Source organism: Leptonychotes weddellii, chromosome 2 (genome assembly GCF_054177405.1).
Source record: "Leptonychotes weddellii isolate Sample4059 chromosome 2, ASM5417740v2, whole genome shotgun sequence".
NCBI classification, from domain to species: Eukaryota; Metazoa; Chordata; class Mammalia; order Carnivora; family Phocidae; genus Leptonychotes; species Leptonychotes weddellii.
Genome location: NC_138370.1, coordinates 13368891 through 13391955, shown reverse-complemented (window position 1 = coordinate 13391955; position 23065 = coordinate 13368891). Strand labels below are relative to the sequence as shown.

At 38.0% G+C, this 23065-nt stretch overlaps 1 protein-coding gene across 4 annotated transcripts in view; it reads left to right on the top strand.

The window, feature by feature from the left end:
* Positions 1 to 22457, top strand: part of SORBS2 (sorbin and SH3 domain containing 2) — a 162607-nt gene extending 140150 nt beyond the window's left edge. For all 4 annotated transcript variants that reach the window (XM_081807635.1, XM_081807642.1, XM_081807656.1 and 1 more), the window contains 3 exons: positions 15186 to 15235; positions 18744 to 18850; positions 20286 to 22457. In XM_081807635.1, the coding sequence (XP_081663761.1) occupies positions 15186 to 15235; positions 18744 to 18850; positions 20286 to 20347 (219 nt within the window). In that variant the 3' untranslated portion in view covers positions 20348 to 22457. The remainder of the gene's footprint in view (positions 1 to 15185; positions 15236 to 18743; positions 18851 to 20285) is intronic.
* The last annotated feature ends 608 nt before the right edge of the window (positions 22458 to 23065 follow it).

Below are 23065 nucleotides of genomic sequence, written 5' to 3'. Positions count from 1 at the left end.
TCATTATCAGACGTTATCGAAGTGTGAAGTCATTTCATGTCCCAGTGTAAGAAGGCATCCCTGGTGACCCAAACTACTCCTTGAAAATGAGCCTAGAAGGAGTTTACATATGTAAATGATCAAAGAGTCTACTCTCTCAAGAGAAGCATTTTTTTTTAAAGGGCATTTTTTTAATTTATTCTACTTCTCTTTGAAGACTAGGTTTCAGTTGCAGGGTAATTGACCTCAATCCTTTATCATTTGATAATAGAGCAGTTTGGTACCATCCGATTTTGTCTGATTGATTATAAAGTTTTCCAGAAGCTTCTTTAGTGTGTTTACTTCACTACCAGAGCTTAGTTTTAGAGATCAACATCCTTCCTTCAATAGTTCCTACTGATATAAAAGAAAAGATCAGAATTCTTCACCTATATATTTGTTTTAATTACCATTCAGTCATCTCAAAAGAGCGACCAGCTAAATTTCAAAAGGACCATACCTCCAAATAAAATTTTATAAGAAAGAATAAGCATGTATCTACAAAGCCTTATTTAACATGTAAGAAATTCTTCCATAATGTCCTAATTAATTCTGGCAATGTAATATTATAGATCACAGCATTTTAATCTTGATTGTGAATATGATTTAAATGTATTTTCAGTTTCCTAAGTTTTTTCTTAGAACACCAGATTTTACATTTTATAAATAGAGAAATTTCACTAATAACTAATTAGTGTTTTATTCTCACTGCTGGGAAGAAAATATGTTGAAAAGCTCATGTCTATAATTTGAAAAAAAAAACACTTAATGGTTTCATCCCATCTGGTAATCTATTCTATGATATCACTGGCTTAATGAAGGAAACTTCTCAGTAGTGTTGAACTGGACCATTTTCAGAAAAAAGAACTATAGTGTTATATATCCTAGTTTCTAACTGATATTTGCAAAGAGAGGAAGGAACTCATTGACTCATGAATCACTCTTTGACACACTCAAGTCACAACATACTATATTTTAAGGGAGATTCAAATGTTAGTTGATATTATTTCTGTTTTTAGTGTAGTCGAGTCCAACTCTAATGCTTTAGGGAGAAAAGGTAATTATATGATTTTTGTATTATAGGTATATTTATGTTATATAGGTAACTCAGATACTTAATCTCACCATTAGCTGAACTAAGTCCCTTGTAAAACTAAGCACTTTGAACCTGTTGACATGCATATTGTCGACCACGGTGATAATCGGAGCAGGTAGTAACAGTGATAGTAGATAGTGGTAATCATGACAGTAGTAGGACTTAAAGGTCTTTCTTCCTCATCCACATAATATTCCTGACCATGACAGAAAATGAAAGTGAAAAGTCTCTTACGGTGTTATATAACAAAGAGCATAAACTAGAACACTGGCCAATAAGAGAACTTCTCTAGCCTATCAAAGGAGACTTAGGTAATTTCTGGCTTATTAAAAATTGAACATAGACAGGCCAGCTAGGAGAGGCTATCTATCTAGTAACAGACCACATGTATAGTATTACTCTATATCAGGTGCTCGGCAGCCTTTAGTCCTAAATCTTCCACTAGAATGCTCCCATGAGCTTTGTAACTCTTTGCCTCATTTATCCCACCCCATGATGACAGGACATCATATTTCCTTTTTTAAAAAGAATAGCTAAATAAATTCTATTAATGCCCCATTCCTATTATAGGACACAGAAGTCAAAAGTTAAGTGACCCTAGGACTAAGAGTGCTGAGTGCGTGAGTGAAGTCTCATCCTAAACAACCAACTAGAAAATGCATCTCCAAAAATCTTCCTTTAAGATTTTTTTCCTTCCAAACCCAAACCATCTACCTGGAGAGAATGAAAATAAAATGCCATCCACCAGACTCTCAAGGCCTTCATATATCTAGCATGTAGCATTCTTTCTAGTTCGGCAACAATAGATAAATGTCTTAGAATATTCCTAGGCAGCACTTCTAAAACTACTTTTAAGGAATTTCCACTAAAATTCTGTTTTGTTCAATATATCCAAGATATAGTGATAATATTAAGATACACAGTATTTTTGCTTCAGGAGATTAAGTTTCATAAATTATACTCCACAGGTTTACGTAAAGGAATGGGAGTCCTAGCAGAAGTTTACTCCCATTAAAATCATATGTTCCCTTTCTATGTAAACATTTACCTTGGACTTTTTAAACTTTGAAGTAGAAGTTAACGTAAGTTAAGTTGTGTTCTGATCCTGAGTTTCTGTTCTTGAAAAATATTTTTCAGAATTTATTCATTTGGAAATGTGTTAATGTTATACATTGCAAAATAGATGTGAGTGAGAAAATTATGGAAGTTCAGACATAAGTGAGAAACATAAGTGAGAAAATTATGGAAGTTCAAAAGATTTGGCAAACATAAGTGAGAAAATTATGGAAGTTCAAAAGATTTGGTACGATTACAGGAAGAAAGAACACTAAACAAATTCAAGGAATAAGAATTTTACAGTAACATTATTTCAGAGGCCTGCATCCTAAGTCAGTATCTAGTTTAAAAGAGCTAATCTATTAATAAAATCACTTACGGTTTCACTGTGTGACCTTATAATCTCTCTGATAGCTTTATCTTATCCTGACATCTAAGACCCCTTCCAAATACTAGGAGAGTTTCAGTGTTCAGATAACCTTATAGTTAACATGCTAATGATTTTATTTAAAGTCAGCAAAATATCTTCAAGTCGAGACCATAGCATAAAATATTTTTATATGTATGACCATACCTTTCCTGCATTTCTCTGTCTCTGTGTTTTGATGTATTATTATTATTTTCTCAGTTTCTTTTTTAACTCCATAATCCCTGCTCATTTCTAAGTTGGCTTCCAGTGAACCAGCCCCTCCTCCCATGCACAAAGCTTCACCTGGCTCAGATAAAACAGCCCAGGGGTGGCTGTCCCTGACAGCCACGTGTCCACCGGCAAATCCTTTGACCCCAACGCCACCTCCTTTTCTGGACAACTTCTTGGATGAATTAGGGAAGCTTGTTGCTTTAACCGTAGCAGCTGACCCAGCCAAACCAAATATCCTAGAGGAGATCATCCTTGAAATTAAGGAGGAGCCCTCAGTACCCCTCTCGTTGCCTCCAGCTTCTGTACCTGCCAAGTCCGCTTCCTCTCTGCTACCTGTCCCGCGCTCAGGGGTGACCTCAGCTGCAGTCCAGCCTTCTGAGACAACACCACTGCAAGATCCCAGAAAGACAACTCAGAACAAGTTTGCGGAGTTGACAAAAATGGGAAAGGGCTTTGGAGGCCCCAAGAAAGTACCTGAAGTCCTAGGTGATCAGTTAGTGGCCTCCGCACACACTAATATGGGTCCCTTGCCCAAAAGTCTCCCTGTCATTGGAGAGGAAGATGAGGATATGTGTGAGGGGTTTACGTCAGGCATCCGAAGAGGGCCAGAATCTCAAGAACCAGATGCTCTGTCGTGTGCCCACGATGGCCCAGAGGTGACAGCAAGCCTGCACATCGAAGAGGAGGAAGAGGAGAAGAAACCTGTGCGCTTAAAATATCCCATAGCCACCCCCACAGACCCTAGGACCCCTAAGGAAGACCGCAATGCAGCGAAGGCCAGTAATGAGGTATTTTAATCTTGCCTAATTACTGAAGAACTAACCGGTCTTACTATATCTAGATAGTACAGTTAATCACATTAATAAACATCAATTTGAGCATTGCCCTAGAAGGCTTCCTCTTAAGAAACATAAGCACTACGTAAGTTGGGGGTGGAGGAATGGGTACACACACACCAAATTCCAGTAAGACGATGTAAATATATGATATAATTCCATTATTTACTTATGACTATAAATTCATATTAGAACAGTCTGTAGTGTATAGTCTTCCTGATTTTTTGTTATTAATAATGATAGCCACATAGTTGAGCTCTTACTACCAAACCCTATTCTAAGAACCCTTCATCTTTACTTTTCATAACCCAATGAGATGGGTTATATTATTAGCCCCACTTTAGAGATGAGGAAATTGATACAAAGAGATGAGTCCAATTCAGTTTGCAAAAAAAGGAGCGAGAGAGAGAGAGAGAGAGAGAGGGAAAACAAAAAAGTACTCCATGCTCTTTTAACTCTCTGAAGAGAGTTATTTCTTCTAGGTGGTGGCTACTTAAGACTACTAATGCATTTTCATCTTACAAACAAAGAATCTTGGGCAATGATTTTAATTAGTAAAGAGGGAAAATACCCTAAATCTTTAGCCTGTAAATTTTTTTCTTAAAACAAAAACAAACCTTGATCTCTCAGATATGCCACCTGTAAACTAAAAAGAAAATGTGATTACTGACAAATACTGAAATTACGAAACAAAAAGGAATGTTTTGTATCATGTTACTATGCAAGTCACTGCCCCCCACGGATCCTCTATTTAAACATCTTAATTTCAAAATCCCCTAGTTTTCTATGATGACCTTACCAGTAACACATACAGAGGCACGTGGCCTATACTATGGGGTGTTCTTGGGCTTAAATAATGATCAGTGCCCACGAGGCCCCTGGACACCCACAAAACCCTGAGGCTTGGCTCAGTTCCTCAACCAGGAGAGAAAAGGTCACCTGAACAAAGAACCCAGCCACGCCTGTACTTGCGTAAAATAAACACACTATTGAATACAAGAGATCATTCATTACAGAAAGCCAAACATGTTTCTAAGTCAGTTATTTATTTATTTTTTTAATTTAATTTAATTTTATTCCGTTATGTTAATCACCATACATTACGTCATTAGTTTTTGATGTAGTGTTTCATGATTCATTGTTTGCGTATAACACCCAGTGCTCCATGCAGACCGTGCCCTCTTTAATACTCATCACCGGGCTAACCCCTCCCCCTACCCCCCTCCCCTCTAGAACCCTCAGTTTGTTTCTCAGAGTCCATAGTCTCTCATGGTTCGTCTCCCCCTCTGATTTCCCCTGCTTCGTTTTAAATAATTCATTTTCCCTCCAGTCAATTGTAAGGCTCGATTAGATATGTGGCTTGGTTCCCAGGAGCCTGTTGCCAGCAGCTCCTGGGCCAGGTGGTGTGGGGGGTTTCACAGCGGTTCCCACCACGTACCCACACGCACACCCCCCACAGGCACACGTCATCGCTCCCCGCTCCCCTAGCTTTGCAACAAACTCTCTAGAAATCGTGATCTACTTTACCAGCAGGTTACAAAGAGTCATCGCTTTTCATTGTTTTTCCCTCATGTTTAGAAGGAGCCATCCTGTAAATATAAAGTTGTAGAATCTGGGGGTTCCTGTCTCCAGCCACCCACCTCAGAAAAATGATCCCACCCAATGGGAATTCTGAGTCAAATTCACAAGAAAAAGTTAGTGCTTTTCAAGCAAGAATTTGTCAAATGTCACTTGCCAGGGCATTTGGTAACGTTAACATTATTTGAGGTTGGGGGATATTCTCTGAAGACCAGGTAACCTCGTCTGGCACAAGCCGTAACCACATCTTGTCTTTCCTCAATCTTTAAGCCGCCTTCACTTTCTCCGGGAGATCGAACGTCTACACCTTTTCCCAGCTGTCTCCTTCCCTCCCTCCCTTTTCATTCTCCCTTGGCCTCTGTCTCTGACCTGGCCTCAACATTTTCTCAGAATCCCCAGCCCTACTCACCTCCCCTCCTCCCTAAATACCCTTACCAACAGGAGATAAATTCACCAAAATTAAAGGTAATTGCATCTTGAGTGTGATTTATTGCATGTCTTTAAATGAATTTTGTTAATTAGATGTATTTAGATTTGTGCCATCTTACAAGTTCTAAAAAGCCATGGAAATATTGGTTGCTAACTTTTAACATCATTGGCATGGCCTCTGTCCAAACCTTTATAAGATACACTTACACAGCAGCGATATCCAGACTGAGGAGCAAAGCAAACGAAAATGTATTTTTTTTGGAGAACCATCCCATTCAAAGACATCAACTTTGTGCCTGCCATCCTCAGTGGGCTCATTGCCTCCCATGTGTCCTGCCCATCAGCGGGGTCAGCAGAGCCTGAGGGCAGGATGATCTTTGGCACTGTCTTGAGCCTCCTTCTTCCACAAAACTGAAATAAATTAATGAGAATTGCGGGAATGACGCTTTCTTCTGTTAACAGTTCACAAAGCACTCAACTCTGAGTCTTGCAGCCTGGCAGCCCTGCTGGTTTTTAACTCTCCGTAAGGATACCATGTAAAAAGACTTCCAACGAAATTAATGGCTGGCTCTGGAAAGGGATTTAACGACAACTGCGGCATAAAATGAATCCATCACAGCAAAGTTCTGCTTCTGCAATCAGAATGATCCTGAAATCTCTTCCTTTAGACAAAAGGTGATAGACTTCAAATAATAACCCATCCTCACATTCAGTCTTTGGAACTTGAAATGGGAGCCTCTGCAGTTAAGTGAAAACACAAAGGTTTTGGTAGAATCCAGTTTCTGTGCTAAGAAGTACCAACCCCCAACTCCCAAGAAATGTCATCTGCACAGTACTGCAAACTCCCATCACTGACTCCATCCACCCAAATAGTCCAGTAACGTGAATTCATTTTACCTATGAGAGGAATTTTTTAGAAAATGGAATACTGTAAAGACTAGATGCTCTTTGACCTTCGAGGTTTCATTTTGGTCGGCATGAAATAATTAGGAAATTTTAAAAATAATAATAACACTTTAGATAATATCTAAGACTAAGCATTTGCCTTTCCCCCACTCTTTCTCTGGTTTTCTTTTTAAGGCCAAAGTATTTATTCCTTGCCTTTCCCTTACTTGTTCTTTAGCACTTAAGCTTAGTCAACACATGGCAAAGCAACTTTAGAATTGGACTTCTCTAATTTATTTTTTTAAGATTTTATTTATTTATTTGACAGAGACACAGCGAGAGAGGGAACACAAGCAGGAGGAGTGAGAGAGGGAGAAGCAGGCTCTCTGCGGAGCAGGGAGCGCAATGCGGGGCTCGATCCCAGGACGCTGAGATCATGACCTGAGCTGAAGGCAGGTGCTTAAATGACTGAGCCACACAGGTGCCCCATGAACTTCTCTAATTTAGAGAGATGAAGATCTCGCCATTGTAGTATCAAGGACAAAACCAGGATTTACACAGGTTTATTCTCCTGCAAGAACCAAGCTCAATCTCATACACACATTAGGTTTCAGTTGTTTGCAGAATGGTATGAGAGAATGGAGGTATTCACAGTAACGATGTTTTCAAAGAATACTTTCATAACTACATCAAATAACCTACTCCAGAAAAATGAAGAGTTTTTTCTCTATTTTATCTTACTCGAGAGCAAATGAGCATTTTAAATACCCCACTGAGCTTGCTGAAAACCTTTTCTATTCATAGGAAGAATATAAGTTGAAGTTATCTGTGCTTATAAATATAGATGCAAATTGAATCAGCAGCAAAGGTTAGGCCATTATTATAATTTAACCCCACATCTGACACTGATAAACTGTGCGGGCTTGAGTCCTCTAAGAAGGCTGCCTATTTCTTCCATTTCAAGAATGTTATGAGTTATGCTCGTTACAAAGAAAGTAACCCTGCACTAAAAGCAAAGACAAAATCAAATTTTAATAATGTTTTAGTAGGTATAGTATAGTATGCATGAAATCATTACAATACTTTTATCAACCCCATCAACCATTATTTTACTTAACGCACACTAATTTAATGCAATTGTATTCTTTTAAAGTATTTTCTGAGACAACGTAAATCTTTCACATACAATCCAAAATCTTTCCTAAAAGTAAAATTCACCAACACTTTATAGATGACAGAACTGAAATGTACATATAAATTATGAGTGATATATAAATCAGAATCCGATATTTTGAGCATCTTTTTTTTAATAATGGTTTTTCATACTAAAAATTATCATAATTCTCTATTCTTCTATAAGCTGAACTTCCCCTTCCAGCTAAGAGATTTATGGCATGTGGACTCAAATTGCAATGTAAGCTCTTTATGAAGAGATAGAAAGATTCTTCTTTGGGTTTCTTCCAAGAAACTCAGTTATTGTGGGCCCCTAAGGAATCTCCTCACTCTAAAACCATCCCATCAAAAGTAATCCCCTTGAGCACAGTTTCCAACATGGAATCAAGCACTGATTCTTCCTAATATGTCCAAATGATCTTTCCAGCTGTTTATCCACATCATCCCAACAGCTAAATGTTTTTTCTCCATGAGCCTTAATGTTCATAGAACCCCTATATTAGTCGAGATTGGGGCAGCTACCACGACAGAAAACTCAAAATAATTATAGCTTAAACAACGTACGAGTATATTTCTCTTATGCATAAATGTAGGGCATCTAGGGCTGGTATGTGGCTCCACAGTCATCCGGAAACCCAGGAGATTCCATTTTATTTTAGCACATCATCTTCCTCAACAAGAAGCTTCCACTGCATGGTCCAAAGTGGCTGCACCAGCTCCAGCAGTCCCTTCCTACTGCATATATCCCATCTGTCAGAACTTATCACATGAGCACATCTCGATACAAGGAAGGTTGAGAAATAGACTTTATTCAGAATGTCCATGTGCCTCTCAGGATTCTACTACAGAGGACGGACAAAGAAGAGAACAGATACTGGAGAACATCAAGCATTCTCTGCCATACCTTTTAAGAAAAATACTTAATGTATCTCATACCTAAAGACTGCAGATTTGAGGTCAATCATTACTAATTATTATAAAAACGTTCCTCAATAAGAGTTAAGAAAACCACACGCTTTTTTTAAAAAGTCCTGCTGAAGTTCCCATAAGCAAATCAAATACTTGTCTAGCACTTTGGACAAGTAGTAGATCTTGTCCACTCCTGTGGAAAGAAAATAAAGCATCCTCACACAAGAAAGGTTAGTTGATTCACTGTCATATTAAAAATCTTATTTTGAAAGTAGGCCAAAATAGTCACAATGTGGAGTTAGGACAATATTCCTAACTATTATAATAGTATTTTAATGATATTTTACCATTTTTTTCCAGAAAAGCCATGGTTTCTCCTTATGTGTTTTTTAGTAACTGTGCCCCTGACCAATGATTGAGACTTTTTATGAAACTCGATGGGTTTAAGAGAAATTTCTATCTTACCTTGCATCTATTCAAATAAGCACAAAGAAAAGAGGTCAGATCTGAGGCTGTCTTGAACGCCGTTGTTAAACGTTCTATTAAAGACACACAAGTTCTTGTGTGTGTTCTTAGCAATTGACATTGCACTCAAACATCTTCTTGATGCAACTTCTCTCCGTAAGTCTCTCTCTGCTCTGCCTGTTGAGTTCCGTCTGAAAGCAGCACTTGTTGCCTGTGGTGTGAAAACTGCGGGCAGCCAAAAGAGCTGTCTTCAGGCTAACTGGTAAACCCTCCCCGCTCTGCTACTATTCAAGAGTTTGGCATGCTGCGTGTGCATGAAAAAACAAAACAGGAAAGCTCCTCCTGAAGGCCATAGAATGAAGACAAGAACTAACTAACTTCTTATGGCTTTTCCAGGCTGACTTAAAAAGCGAGATATTTGTCTTGGGTAAGCCTCCGCGTAGCCCAGTGATGTCTAGGAGATCCCCCTGCGGCTCGCCTGTCAGAGGGCTCAGCAGTTCCTACAGGGTAGGGTCAGAACACCCCGCCTTGCGCCAGGCACCCTGGCCACCTGTCCTCAGTAGGCTGGTTCTTCCTTAGTTGTCATTGCTATGTTTTGCCCCTAAACTGGGGCTAGAAGTACCCCTGTGATGCAGGGACCACTGATGATGAGCTGTGAAATCAGATCAACTCGAAAATCATCTCCTGTCTTTGGGCAACGTGTTTCCCTTTTATGTCTGTATGTGTAAGCTTTCCAAACGCCAAAAAGACAGAATGAGATTCTCATTTGACAAATAAGGGTGTAGTGTATATTGTCTTCTCCATCCGTCTCATGCTTCCATGTTCTCTGTAAATCGCTGCTTTCCTTCCAGTCACCGTTTTTAGTGCAAAGAATAAAGCTGTTGCTAATCATATACTGGACTCACACGCTTCCAGTAATGTTTGCTTCTGTGGCATTCAGTTTACTTCGACTTTTTTTCTTAAATCCACGATACTTGTTGCAAAATATCTTGTTGCTCTGGTGATGTGTGTTACATTCGCTCCACAGTCCTTTTTAAGCCTAAACCAGAGATTCAAGGATATTTCAGTACTCTGGACTACAGGTACTCCCAGGCTTTTGACATCTCTGATTGAATTTAAAGGCGAAATTACTTTTCCCTGTAACTCCTTAGTTTTGTAATATCAAAAGCATTTTCATATGAATGGGTTCTAAATGGTACTCTCAGTTCTGAGGAAGGCAGCCAAGGCATTTGGGGATTTCTGTCTCTGCAAAAGTCAGTCTTTTCACCATTTCTATTTGATAAACCCTGGTTTAACCTTACCTGGTCTATTACATGACTATGGTTTGCAAATTGTTAAGGGACCAATTGACTGCAAAGAGAATTTCCTTTTCCACTTTCAAAAAATGTAGATATCTCTGTGTTTATGCCATTTTTGTGCTTTTTGCTTGCATAATGAGACCTCACTTTGTTTCTGAGGCAGAGATTTGGGTTGCCATAGAGAAAGAGGAATGTTGATTTGAAGAGATTCTTGGGCTTACTCACAGAAGGGCCTTCCAGAGCCAAAGCAAAAAAGGAAGATTTTTCCACAATTAATATGGCCCAGCCATAGATTTCCCATGGTCAATGAGATGCTGTGTTTTAGGTTATCTCAAGGTTTTTTCTTTGCCAGATTTTTACATTATGTACTTATAAGTTATATGTGTTTGTGTGGAACATAGATATTCTATATTCTTTAGATTCATGCAAAGTTGTGTGTCATAATTTAAGAAGGAAAAATAAGACTATAAACATAAACATGGGATTGTTATTAGGAGAATTTTATCGAATTCTGGTGGGCAAATACTACAACTAACACTTTCTGGAAAAAAAATTGAAGAACTCTAGAAGTGCTTATAACTCTTTCAAATATTCTTCCACATTAGTATTTAAGGTGACAGTCAATTCTTACTTAAGAATTACTGAATACTAAATATAGCTAATCCTCCAGAGATGCCTCTGCAGAAACACAGATAGATAGATGGGTTCTGGACAGACCGCATCTCCCCATCTGAGCTAGGAAAGTATATGTTTTACTACAATCAGAGATTCTAGGATATTTCAGACCAGTCCCCTTATGAGCAGTGGGTTGGTTCTGGTTTTAAATATTAGCATGTGTTTAAACTTGTCTCATTTGTATCCACTTTTGATAACCTTAGAAAATAACTACACTAAAAGAGAGAGGGGGAAAAAAAAAAAGATTGCTACATTACCAAGGGAAAAAAGTTAAATAGGATTCTATGAAAACAACATGGTGCTTCACTGGGTTTTCTAATTTTTATTGTACTCTTCAGACACACGTAAGACTCTCTGAATGTCACAAATGTATATGCTATATTGATCACAAAACTGCTAAGAAGTTACGAGTAATGAGCAGAGTTAAAATAGAAGTAAGCACAGACCCAAAACACTGGTGGCTAAAAAGTGATCCTTTCTCAAAAACTTAAAATGTGGGAAGGAAAGTACATAGTCAGAAAAAAAGATGGATATCTATTCCACAACACTCCGTGGTCTTGTAAAATAACCTTTCCAAAATGAATGCCGGCTGAAGGAACTTTGTAGAGCGGTCCCGAGGTATATTAGCATGTTGCTGTCACTCCTAACCACTCGGGGGCAATAGAGTGCTGATACAGTCCAGATCTTTTCCTCAAGGTTTCTGCCCTTGGAGTTCTAACACCAGAGTGGGGGAAGGCAAAAGATAGTCTCCTGAGATAATTTCCTTGAGTATCCATATAGAACACAAACCCTTGCCTAAAGGACAAAATGAAGGTGCTGATTTTAACCAACTTAAGCCATCTATTCCATCTGAGTAATGCAAGAAAGAGTGCCAGTCAAAATTATAATTGTTTCTTCTTTTTACTTATTTGTGATACTAAGAAATGATCTTTGAGTTTGGGTTTCCTGATCTGAAAAATGAAGCTGAATGGTCACTAGGATTGTTTTTACATGACTGGGACACTTGAGAATTAAGCGACCAGTGTGAGCTGTCACAAGGCTCTGACAAGTGAGGGGTATGGTTGACGATGGCACCTATATATAACGGAAGAATTATACCTGTGGAAATGTGGGTTCCCCCATGGACTCTCTGAAGGGACAAGATTCTAATCACCGTCTTGTCCAGTTCCTTAATTTTAGAGATAATGAAGCTGAGGTGCATATCCAAAGTTACATTGTCAATGACAACACCAGAAAGACACAGTGTGCCCTCATGAATAGCTACAAATGCTACTTTTCATCTATTGACCAAATACATTTAAAATAAATTAATTCAAATACTGTAACTAGTCATCTTTCCTCAAAACTGGTTCCTAATTATTCAGATTCACATGGATATGATTCCTGCTAAGGTAACTTTAGAAAAGTTCTAGAAGTCACCATAATAATAGTGTCAATGAAGGCTGGGGTAAACCTTGGCCTGAGCATGTGGACAGTGTAGGGACCTGGTAAGTCAGAGAGGAGGGTGGGGGGTGGGGTTCTCCTAAAGGCTGTAAAGGAAAAGGAAAGATATTGGGAATGACTGATAAAAGCAAGGACATTGCTGACTGGCACACCCAGGAACACGACTCCTTGAGACGTAGACACCTGTGGTATTAATGGAGCCACATACTTCTGGCAACAGGCCAACGTTCAGAATTGTCAAAGGGGTGATTCACTTAAATTACTTACGGCGTGAGTCAAATGAAAGGAATTAAAGTGGTAGAATTGTAATGATGACGATGAAAAGGTACTATATGGACCTTCAGAGCAGGTTGTTTTGTATCAAGGAACAATCTTTGATTTTTAAAAGTCATATTCACATTTTAACACAAGAGAGCAAGGAAATTAGACCCACCAGTTGTACCAAGCCTTGGACGCCATGATGAAAAGTCAAACTTTTACTCAACTTAAAAATATTAGAATGATTTAAACACGTAGAAAGAGCACAATGAAATGTGTTTTACAAAGCATTTTTCTCTGAAGATAAGAACAGGTAATCAGATCGTATTTTCTTATTGATAACTGTGCTGTAAATGGTGCGATGATGCCTCCGCGAGACAGAAGCAGCTGTCCTGGTATGTGCTTCGAAATACAGCATTTTCCATTTTTTTAAATCACATTTTTATATTTTTTGAGTGACTAATATGAGCATTTTCAATATCACGTGGCTTGAACGTATAATCTTTGGCCAGAAATTTTAACTCCTGGAAATGTGTCCTAAAGAATGGTCCAAAGCAAGGAAATAACTCTTTGTATAAAAATGTTTATAACATTGTTGCTCATGATAGTGAAAAGAGGCTAGATAGACCAACCTTCACTTCAAAAGCAAAAGGGAGGAACGGTTAAGAAAACTAAAAAATCTATCTACACATATGTGAGGGAATATGATTCTGCAGTGATTTAAAATGAAAATGAAGACTGAGAAAAGAAGACTGGAAAATTATAAAATATTAATAGTAGTTGATATACATATATCTTATTCCTGCATAAAAGTTATGTATACATGATTAGACGAGAATTTGAAGAAATCTAATAGGGCACAGGCTTATGGATAACTTGTATTTATTTTACATATATTTATTTTTATTCATCTATTTATTACTTATATATAATAGTTATAGAATTATTCAATATGTTTACATTGAATTAAATGGCCTTAACATGGCTAGAAAAATGGTTTAGTCTTCATAATTCTTAAAATAATATATCTTATCATTTTAATAATAGATACATTGTTAGTAACTTTATATTGACTTAAAGAAGTATTGTGCTCTTAAGTCATGCTTGTGTCCAATAATTTTTATCCACTCTTTAGTCTTAACTTTATATATTCCATGCAGACTGTTGAGTGAAATTTCTAAGAATAGTGTGAGTAAACTTCCAAATAATAGATGGAATGCTTCAAGTTTTAGTAAAGTAAGTACTTAGTCTTATGCTAGATAGACAGCTTGGATGGAAGGGAGCGGATAAAGAATTTAGGAAGGAGAGCAGATTATAGACTCAGACTGAAAGGAACCCCAAATTTCTGCATCCATTCTTGGGCCAGGGGGATTTCTATGGACAATTTGTAGAGGATAATTCCCAGCCTGTCAGTAATCCATTCATAACTCTGGGACCCAGCAATTGGCCCTAATTTCTCAGGACATGGACCTACCAACTGATTCAGTAGTCATCAAGAAGAAGAGGATGCTTTTGAAATGTGTTGTGAATGAATTGTAATGTATTTCTTTTCCTAAAATAGTAACATTTAGGTAGTCAGTATAAACGATGTTGAGTTTACATATTCAACAAACATGTTAACTTTCAATCGTTGCAATATTTATGTGGATATATGGGATGCTAAGGTTTGTCATTTCCAATATTATAAGTATCTATTACAGATACTGGTCTTGATGCTTAGTTTAAAAAGAAAGGAAACTCTTTTGAGAGTTCAGTGCACTGGGAATTTCTACCAATATTTCTCTTCTAAGGTAAAATGTTACATGTTACCTGGATATTGTTTGTTACATTCTATTCAAAGTTCTCTGTTTTCTCTTTTTAAAAATGCATGTGTTTTCTCCACACTGAGAACAGAGAGTGTTAATTCCAATGTAGCATGGGATGTCTGCCTATCTATATTTTCATCTGTACTGTATGTGAAAATGTTGTCTGTGAAGAAAAAGTAGAATGAATGTGGATACTTTGCTGTTAGACTAACTGTGGCCTATTTTCTGCTTGTTTGAGAAAACGCTGAAGAGTAAGGTTGTATGAAGGTGTCCAGACTTCTCATTCTAGTGGTTTGGTGTCTATGTTCTTGCCATATTCCTGGCCTTTGAAAAATCAATGGGACTAAACCCTGACTTTTCCTTAATGCTTGAGCAGATTAGACTGTAAATATATTCAAAACATTTGACCCTTGGTTATTTTGATTTAATGTAAAGCATCCTTCAAAATATTTGAATATTAATCCTGCAGAACCCCTTTATTTGGGTTTTTTTGTTTTGTTTTGTTTTGTTTTTTACAACAGGAAATATTAAATGTCAAGAAAAGTACCATGCCATTACCAAATTATCTTTTACTTAGTACCAGTTTAAACACTGATTACATTGAAAATCATTTCATTTCAGCCACAGCGTCCTGTGTTTACTCATGAAAACATTCAAGGTGGGGGGGAACCGTAAGTATTCTTCTTATCTTCTAAGTTCGAGACTAACTTTGACCCACAAAATAGACAATTGATGTACCAAAACAGAGGCCCGTTACAACTTTGCAAGTGAGAGAGAACAAAGTAACTAACATGAGGCTCTTCCATGAAGAGAAATTACAATGGTCTCCATCCTTCATAACAGAGAGCAGAAGTTCATTTTAAAAAGAAACCCGTGACTTTGTATAGAAGACTGATTTACACACCAGAAAAACTTTCCAATGCCCCAGTGATGCCCAAGATTTATGAATCTGCCTCCCTCTCTGCTCTACTCACCATGCAAATTCTAGTAACCACAGCTTGAAAGACACAGAAATGTCCTAACATTGTACACATTATTTGAAGACCAGAAGAATGTCAAAGTAGACCAGAAGTGATAAGTTAATAACATAATTCCAGAGTTACATTCTTACAAAGGTCTTTGGAAATGGCAGTGTATTAAAGACATTCACTGTCATTCAGTTAAATGCTTTTCCACACTTTCAAATTCCCTCCCCTTTCTGACCTATGAGTCAATTTAAATGGAAGGTGTCACACATTGTCTTTAAGATTCCCTTTGTGTGTGTGTGTCTTTTCCTGCTCCGTTTTGCCCATGACAGATGTTCAGAGGCTATCTACTTCCTACTGCCCACTGCCTAGTCTGTAAGTCAGGAGCTAGACCGCTGGGAAGGAGCAGGGAGGGAACTAAACCTTGTCGGGCCAACCTGACCACCAGCAGAGCCTCCCTCTGGAGCCTGCTGCCCACATTCTGCTCACCTGGGGTGAAACAAGTCAGCAGGGCCTTCTGTGGGGCCTGGTGCCTTCCTCATCACTGACCCCCTCCTCACTCCTCGGAGACCTGGCACTGAGCTAACAGCATGCTCTTCAGAAACTATCTCTAACCTCTCACCGAGTACAGCCAGAAAGCTTTGCTCCTCAGGGAAAAGCTTATGAAAAGAACAGGTTGGAAGTAAGAATCACTTAAAGCTTCACTTAATTGGGGGGGGAAAATCAAATAAGACTTGTAATTCTAAAGTTTTGCTTTGTTTCCTTATTCATACAGATGATAGGAACACACCACCAAAAAAAATAAATTCCAGGCCTGTTCAGGTCTATTGCATTAGCAACACATTGTATTTAAGCAGCTGTTAAGGAGGTTATGAATTGATAGGTACATTATGTTATACCATTTTTATGTCCTATAAAGTTAATACTTCTACGTGGGGTCATTTGGGTATTTATGCAACCACAGAGCTCACAGGTGGGAAAAGGCACATTTTCAAGGCCCTGCTATGGACACTGGAAAACATTCTGTACTAAATTTCTATCCGATTACAAGCCCAATGAGTGGGATTATGGGGTGTCACTAAATCTCTTTCATTTAAAAACTAGATTGGAGTGCAAATAGGAACATCATGTTATAATGTTGCTGCAATTCAGAATGGTGATAAACCATGTCATAGGAAAAGTTGCAAGTTTATAGAGAGAGCTTCAAGCTTGGCTGAGCATTGTTTATTTAAAAGACAAATTTCTTTTTGAAGCATCCTGATCCCACCACCATCATTCATCTCACCAATACATCTTTCAAAATAGCATTTTAATTGTAATTTGGCTGTGTTTCCTGTCGTGCAACACTGATTTTGAAAGCCAACAGAGGCGGAGGGGGGCGGATTTCCGGAAGGTTTGTTTATGTTTCCATGAAACTCCCAATTTTTTCTTTCTTTTTTTTTTTGTGGCATAATTAAACCTGAATGGTAAGTAAATTTTGACAAGCACACTGGCTTTTGTCATACCAAAGTGAAGCAGGAGTTTGTGCCAATTTTGGTGGGGTTTTTTTAGCTCTTGGGACCTTGAGATTCCTCAAGCAGCTGGGGTTTGGTGACTTAAATAGGCCTTTCTCCATATGAGGTTGGACAAGTGCCTGGGGGAAAGAAGGCCAAAGTCTGTAAAGCTCAATCAGAGAATTAGGGTGTTTCCCCAAGTGAGAGCTTCAATGTATATCCACTGAATTAGCCCAGGAATGACTGTGACGTCAGAAAAGGGACCAGGTTGAAATCAACTTTCTCCATATGAATATACAAAAGATACCATCCCTTCACCTAAGCAGCCTCAAAATCAAATCCTTAAAGCAAACAACAAAATAATCTGTCTACTCCAATCAGGGCTGGCCCCATGCAAACACCCAAATTAAGCAGTGTTGGTATTCAACCCTTCCCTGTCTTTTTTTTTTTTTTTTTTTAACCACTGCTCTGGGAATCTGCCTACCTTTCTCTGTCCTTCTCCACAATCAGAATCCTTTCTCAACAGAAGACATCAGATGCCCAATTTCAACAGAGTACAAGGGGCAGAAAAGATTTTCTGGGAGGACAAAATATTAACAGGGGAAGAAATCTCTCAGGGTGTGATCTCAGGGTTTGGTGCCGCCGGGGTAGATAACGTATTCCAGGAGATGTTAAGCAGCACACCTTACCAGCTCTCTCCCAGACAACCACCACCGCGCCCAACGCCTGCCAGAAGTCAGCTTTATCTGGGTCCCCCAATCTGAAAAATTTCATGGACAGAGAGGAAAGCCAATGAAGCCATGTCCCTGATTTATGACATGTTTGAGTTCAAATGATAGGAAAGCTTTGTTCCACCAAAATGTGATTTTCTGACTGAAGGAAGTAATTAGAAATAAATCATTCTTGTCCCAGCAGTATTCAACATTATCTACTTCCTAAACTTGACTTTAAAGAATCTAGAGTGCCCTGAAATGCGGTTCTTATTATCGTATATTGGCAGAATACATAACTGTTAGAAGACCCAGCAAAAACAAATTCACTGATTTTTTTAAATCCCCCTCATGATACTGGTAATATTTTGGTAGTAATATGAAGTTTTCATGTTCCCTGCATATCAAATGCTTCCTGAGCTGTGCAGCTGCTAGAATTTGTGTTTTCACTTTCCAAAATGCCAGTCCACATTAATATGCATTAAAATAAATACTATTTTATTACCACAAATTCGATTTTACTGATCAATGTCACCAAAATAAAGGCTCTCCATGAATTCAGGCAGAGAAAGGAAAGTGATAGCACTCTATCAGTAATTCTTTCTGATATAAAATTATTTCAATAATCCCTTCTCGTTGTTAATTGCTGAATAATGCACACATTACTTCTTTTATAATCTGTACTATTATTTAATGTCCTCATGATATCTATCACTAGACAATTGGAATACAGGTCTGATTTATAAATGTCAAAATGTTTTAATCCAACTTGTGGATATTACAACAAATATTCCTCCTTGTAGTTTTGAAATGCTATCAGAGTGGGTCTAAGCCCCATGAAAGTCCAAATATTTCTACTTATGTTACATGCTTACTAAAGGCTTACACTATCTAATTTTACATGTTAATAAGGATAGAAATGTTCAAAGTAAAATGACTATGTACAATCTTCTGTAGTTTCACAAAGGTGTAAAGATTTGTCTTTAAACACATCCATTTGTCCTGTTTAAGGTTTCAGGCTCTGTATAACTATACTCCTAGGAATGAAGATGAGCTGGAGCTCAGAGAAAGTGATGTCATTGATGTGATGGAAAAGTGTGACGATGGATGGTTTGTGGGTATGTGAACACTTCCTTTCAGATGCCTTTGGCCATTTTATAATTTGCTTGCATTTGCTCATTTGTGATAGTCAAGCTTTCTTTGATTTCATGATGCCTCTGATCTTCTACACATTACATATGCACCACGTAATCCCAAAGCAACATTGCACTGCATTTTTTTTAAGTAGGCTCCACTCCCAGCATGGAGCCCAACACGAGGCTTGAACTCACAGCTCTGAGATCAAGACCTGAGCTGAGATCAAGAGTCGGACGCTTAACTGACTGACTCACCCAGGCACCCCTGCATTGCATTTTTAATATGGTTTACTCTTTACTGCTTCAGGTATATGTGATTTTCTGCTGGTTTTATTTCCAATTCAATGGAGAGAAGAAAATTTCTTTGAATAGCACCAACCAGAAAGACTGAGATCTAAGAACCATAACAACAGTGTTTCCTAGATGAGAAGTATTAACACTCTGTTCAGTGGGCAATGTTAGGTGTCAGCAGTGAGGATCTAATTGGAGAAAACAAAATGAAGTCAGCAATTCATCTACTTATACTAGGTCTGATGTTAAATACCCTAAAGTTCAATGATTCATCTTCATTTTAATTTTTAGTAAAAGTAGGGAGAAGTTCCATTCTTACCACTTAAAAGACAACCCCATTCTTACTTTCTTAAAAAAACAATAGGAGGTGCCTGGGTGGCTCAGTTGGTTGAGCAGCTGACTTGATTTCGGCTCAGATCATGATCTCAGGGTCATGACATTGAGACCCACATCAGGCTCCCTGCTCAGCGGGAGTCTGCTTGAGGATTCTCTCCCTCCCTCTTCCTCTGCCCCTCCCCCCACTTATGCACTCTCTTACTCTCTCTCTCTCTCAAAATAAATAAAGCTTTAAAAAAAAAAAAAGGAAGACTAGAGCTCTTCTGAGAAAACATTTGAGACAAGATCATACAATGGGACACATACACCCTGTTGAAGAGGGGTGGGACAGACCCCTTGCTCATGAGCCCTGCTGTTGAGCTCCACTGCTCAGCTCGACTTGATTCAGATTGTACTTGACAACATCTCTTCCCGAGAGCTTTCTGGTCCTCATTCTTGTCTAGCAGCCTTGGCGATGGAACATCGTCCCGCTTAATATCATTACGTTAAAAACCCACCTCCTCAGCAGGATGGTCTTTCCCTTCGGGCTGAGAGGCTGAGCTTTTCTGTTTAGCCTGGTTGTGTCTGGGAGGGCAGCTTTTAAGCTTGAGAGGCAATGAAGGCATCAGGCAGTACAGAGAAAACTGCTCCCTTAGTCTTCCTAGGGTCTTAATGTGAGCTTTCTTCCTTTTCCAAAGCCCACAAGGCTTGCTTTCTTCGTGAAGGCTCTCGAAATTGAAGAGTTTTCAAGCCCACATATATAAACTGATATTTCATTGTTGCTCATTTCATTGATTGCTTCTATTTTCAGGAACCTCAAGAAGAACCAAATTCTTTGGTACTTTTCCCGGAAACTATGTCAAGAGGCTGTGAATCACTCTCCCTCCTTTTTATGCCGCATTTCAGCACCACATCTGCATAACCTTGCCCGAAAGAGCCCCTCAGGCCTCCCGCTGTCCTGCCTTCCAGTCTCCTGTGGAAGTCACCCACCCCTCACCATCTCTACCTGCCTCCAAACCACCAGCAAAGGGAGCGCCGCTGCCGAGCCCGGGGGAGGCTGGAGACTTGCTTCCGTGTGAACGTGCATATTCCTGATTTCTGCTCTAAACTTTGAAAAGTCGCTATGCGAGATCAGAAAGAAAAGCATTATAGTTAGAAAGGGTTAAGTATTTGAGGCAAAAAAAAAAAAAAAAAAGGAAATATCTGAAGAATCTCTTTAGTCCACTTTCAACGACGTTCTCCCCTCAGGCAACCAGAGATTGTTTATTCCTAAATGCTGTGGTTTGCATTTTCACATTCTTAGCTTGGCAGTATATTTTCCTTTCACGAATTTGCCTAGTGTCCTGGTTTACACGACATGAAAACTGTACTTCGGCTATTGTTTGCCTGCACTTATATATTGTAATACGCACAGTGATTACAAAATCTAAAGCAAGCGTAGGAAAGTTAATTCGGATGAGTGTGATTTTGTTGATTGAATGTGGGTTTTCAAATAGGAGTCTTTTCCTGCAGTTTTTTTTTCTGTACTTTTTAGAAGTGCAAACCGTAAGTGAATAAGAGCCTTTGGTAATAATCATGAGAGTATAAGAGGTTTAGCTAGACTACAAAAAAACAAAAAACAAAAAACAAAAACCTATTGTGTTGTAAAGTTGCATTGCTATTTTATATTAAAATGTAATAATCAGCATCATGAACAATGAGCTCTTAGTGTTTTATTTATCTGGTAAAATTTTAATAAAAGCAGTGTTAGTGAGAGGTGCAAAGAATTATTCTAACGTAGACACTTGAAAGTATCTGTAAGCAATATTCATAAGTAAGCTTTCACTGTGTGCACACACATACATTTGAGATTGTGCAAGAACAGACAATCCATATGGTATGTTGTACATTTTATGGAAATGTAAAGGAATCCCACACGTGATTTTATAGAAATAGAGTACTTCAGAAGCATCACAAGTATTAAGGCTGGTTTTAGCAAGGATTATGATCAATACAATTATTTTTACTACAATAGTTATTTTTCTTCTATGGAACTCAGAATCCTGGCAACATTTGAGGACAGGAATATGTTGAGCCTGATTTTCCTGGTGTGTGTAAAATATTTCCTTGGAATCCATGAGGCACTTTTTAGAAGCAATGTTAAATCATTCAGGTTATATTTTCTGCCCTGAAGTAGAAATTTACAAAATGGCTTTGGGACCTGAAAGATTTAATGTGGTTAGCAGTGCCTGAATTACACCTACTTTGAGAACTAGCTTTGTATTTCTTATGACTTTGCATAAGAACTATTCATATTTGGATCTTGAGCACCTTATAGATAAAACTTTTTATGGCTTTCTTCTGTGGACAGTGGTTGATCTTTTCACAATGTATGTAGACTCTAGAATTTTGTACATATGTTTGCTCTTTTTTTTGTACAGATTATTTAGTTGTCAAGACAATGGGAATTTCTTAATTTGGTCTTTATCTTTCACTTTAAACTAAGCTAAAACACTTTCCAACAGATTATCCTTTACATATCCCACAGATCACAAGCACGCCTTGATTGTGCAATTCTGTAAGATAGCATTTATGCAAAAGTTTATGGACTTAAAAGATCTTAGCAGCCAAACTGAAGTGTACTGATTACAGAGGAGTTTCATTAGTAAGAAGGTAAAGAAACATCTTTGAGTAGCCTACCTTGGTAACTGTCAAGTTCACAACCAGCTTTATATCTTAAAGGCTTTGGGTTTGAAATTAAGTCAACTGCATGCAGCTTTGCTGATAAATGAATAATTACCTTTGATGCCATTTATGAGAAAAGATTTCAATATCTGTTGCCTGTCATATTTAAGAAAAATTACTGTTTCTACTCTCTGTATCTGATTTTAAAAGAAAAAAATATTCGTACCTGGCTTTCAGGTAATTGACTTTGAATTCTTACAAGCCAAGGTCATTGTGTTTTTCTTGAATAGACACCTAATAAATTTTGCTTGGAAGTATACTTCAGTTTTTTCTTTTTGACATTTATCCTTAAGAAAATTGTGTAGTTTACCCCAATTTCTTCGATAAACCAAGAGAAAATGCATTTGTTCTATGTTCTCTTGAGACACAAATGGAGAAAAGATGTATATGCATCAGCTCCCAGAAGAAATATTCTTTAAACCTGCCACTAAAGCTCATTTGCTAAATACTCTCTGGCTGGAAATTACTACTCAGCTAAAACAACACATTTAAAAGTATTTATGCCTCAAAAACAGCTATTTTTCCAAGAAGAAGTTAATTACAAGAAGTTGTAAGCACTTTCTCAATTCAATCACCTTAAATTTTAAAAATTCTTGCCCTAAAAAGGGTAATACCCTGGTAATACCCACAGGCTTTCAGTGAATTTTAAATTATGTGCTTTTCTCTCACACAAATAGTAAATAGCTAGCTTTCCTATTTGGATCCTTTCTTCTTTCTTTTTCCTTTTTTAAAATTTTTTTTATTTAAATTCAATGTAGTTAACATATAGTATATTATTAGTTTCAGGGATAGAATTTAGTGATTCATCCGTGGCATACAACACCCAGTGCTCATTCCATCACGTGCCTTCCTCAATGCCCATCAGCC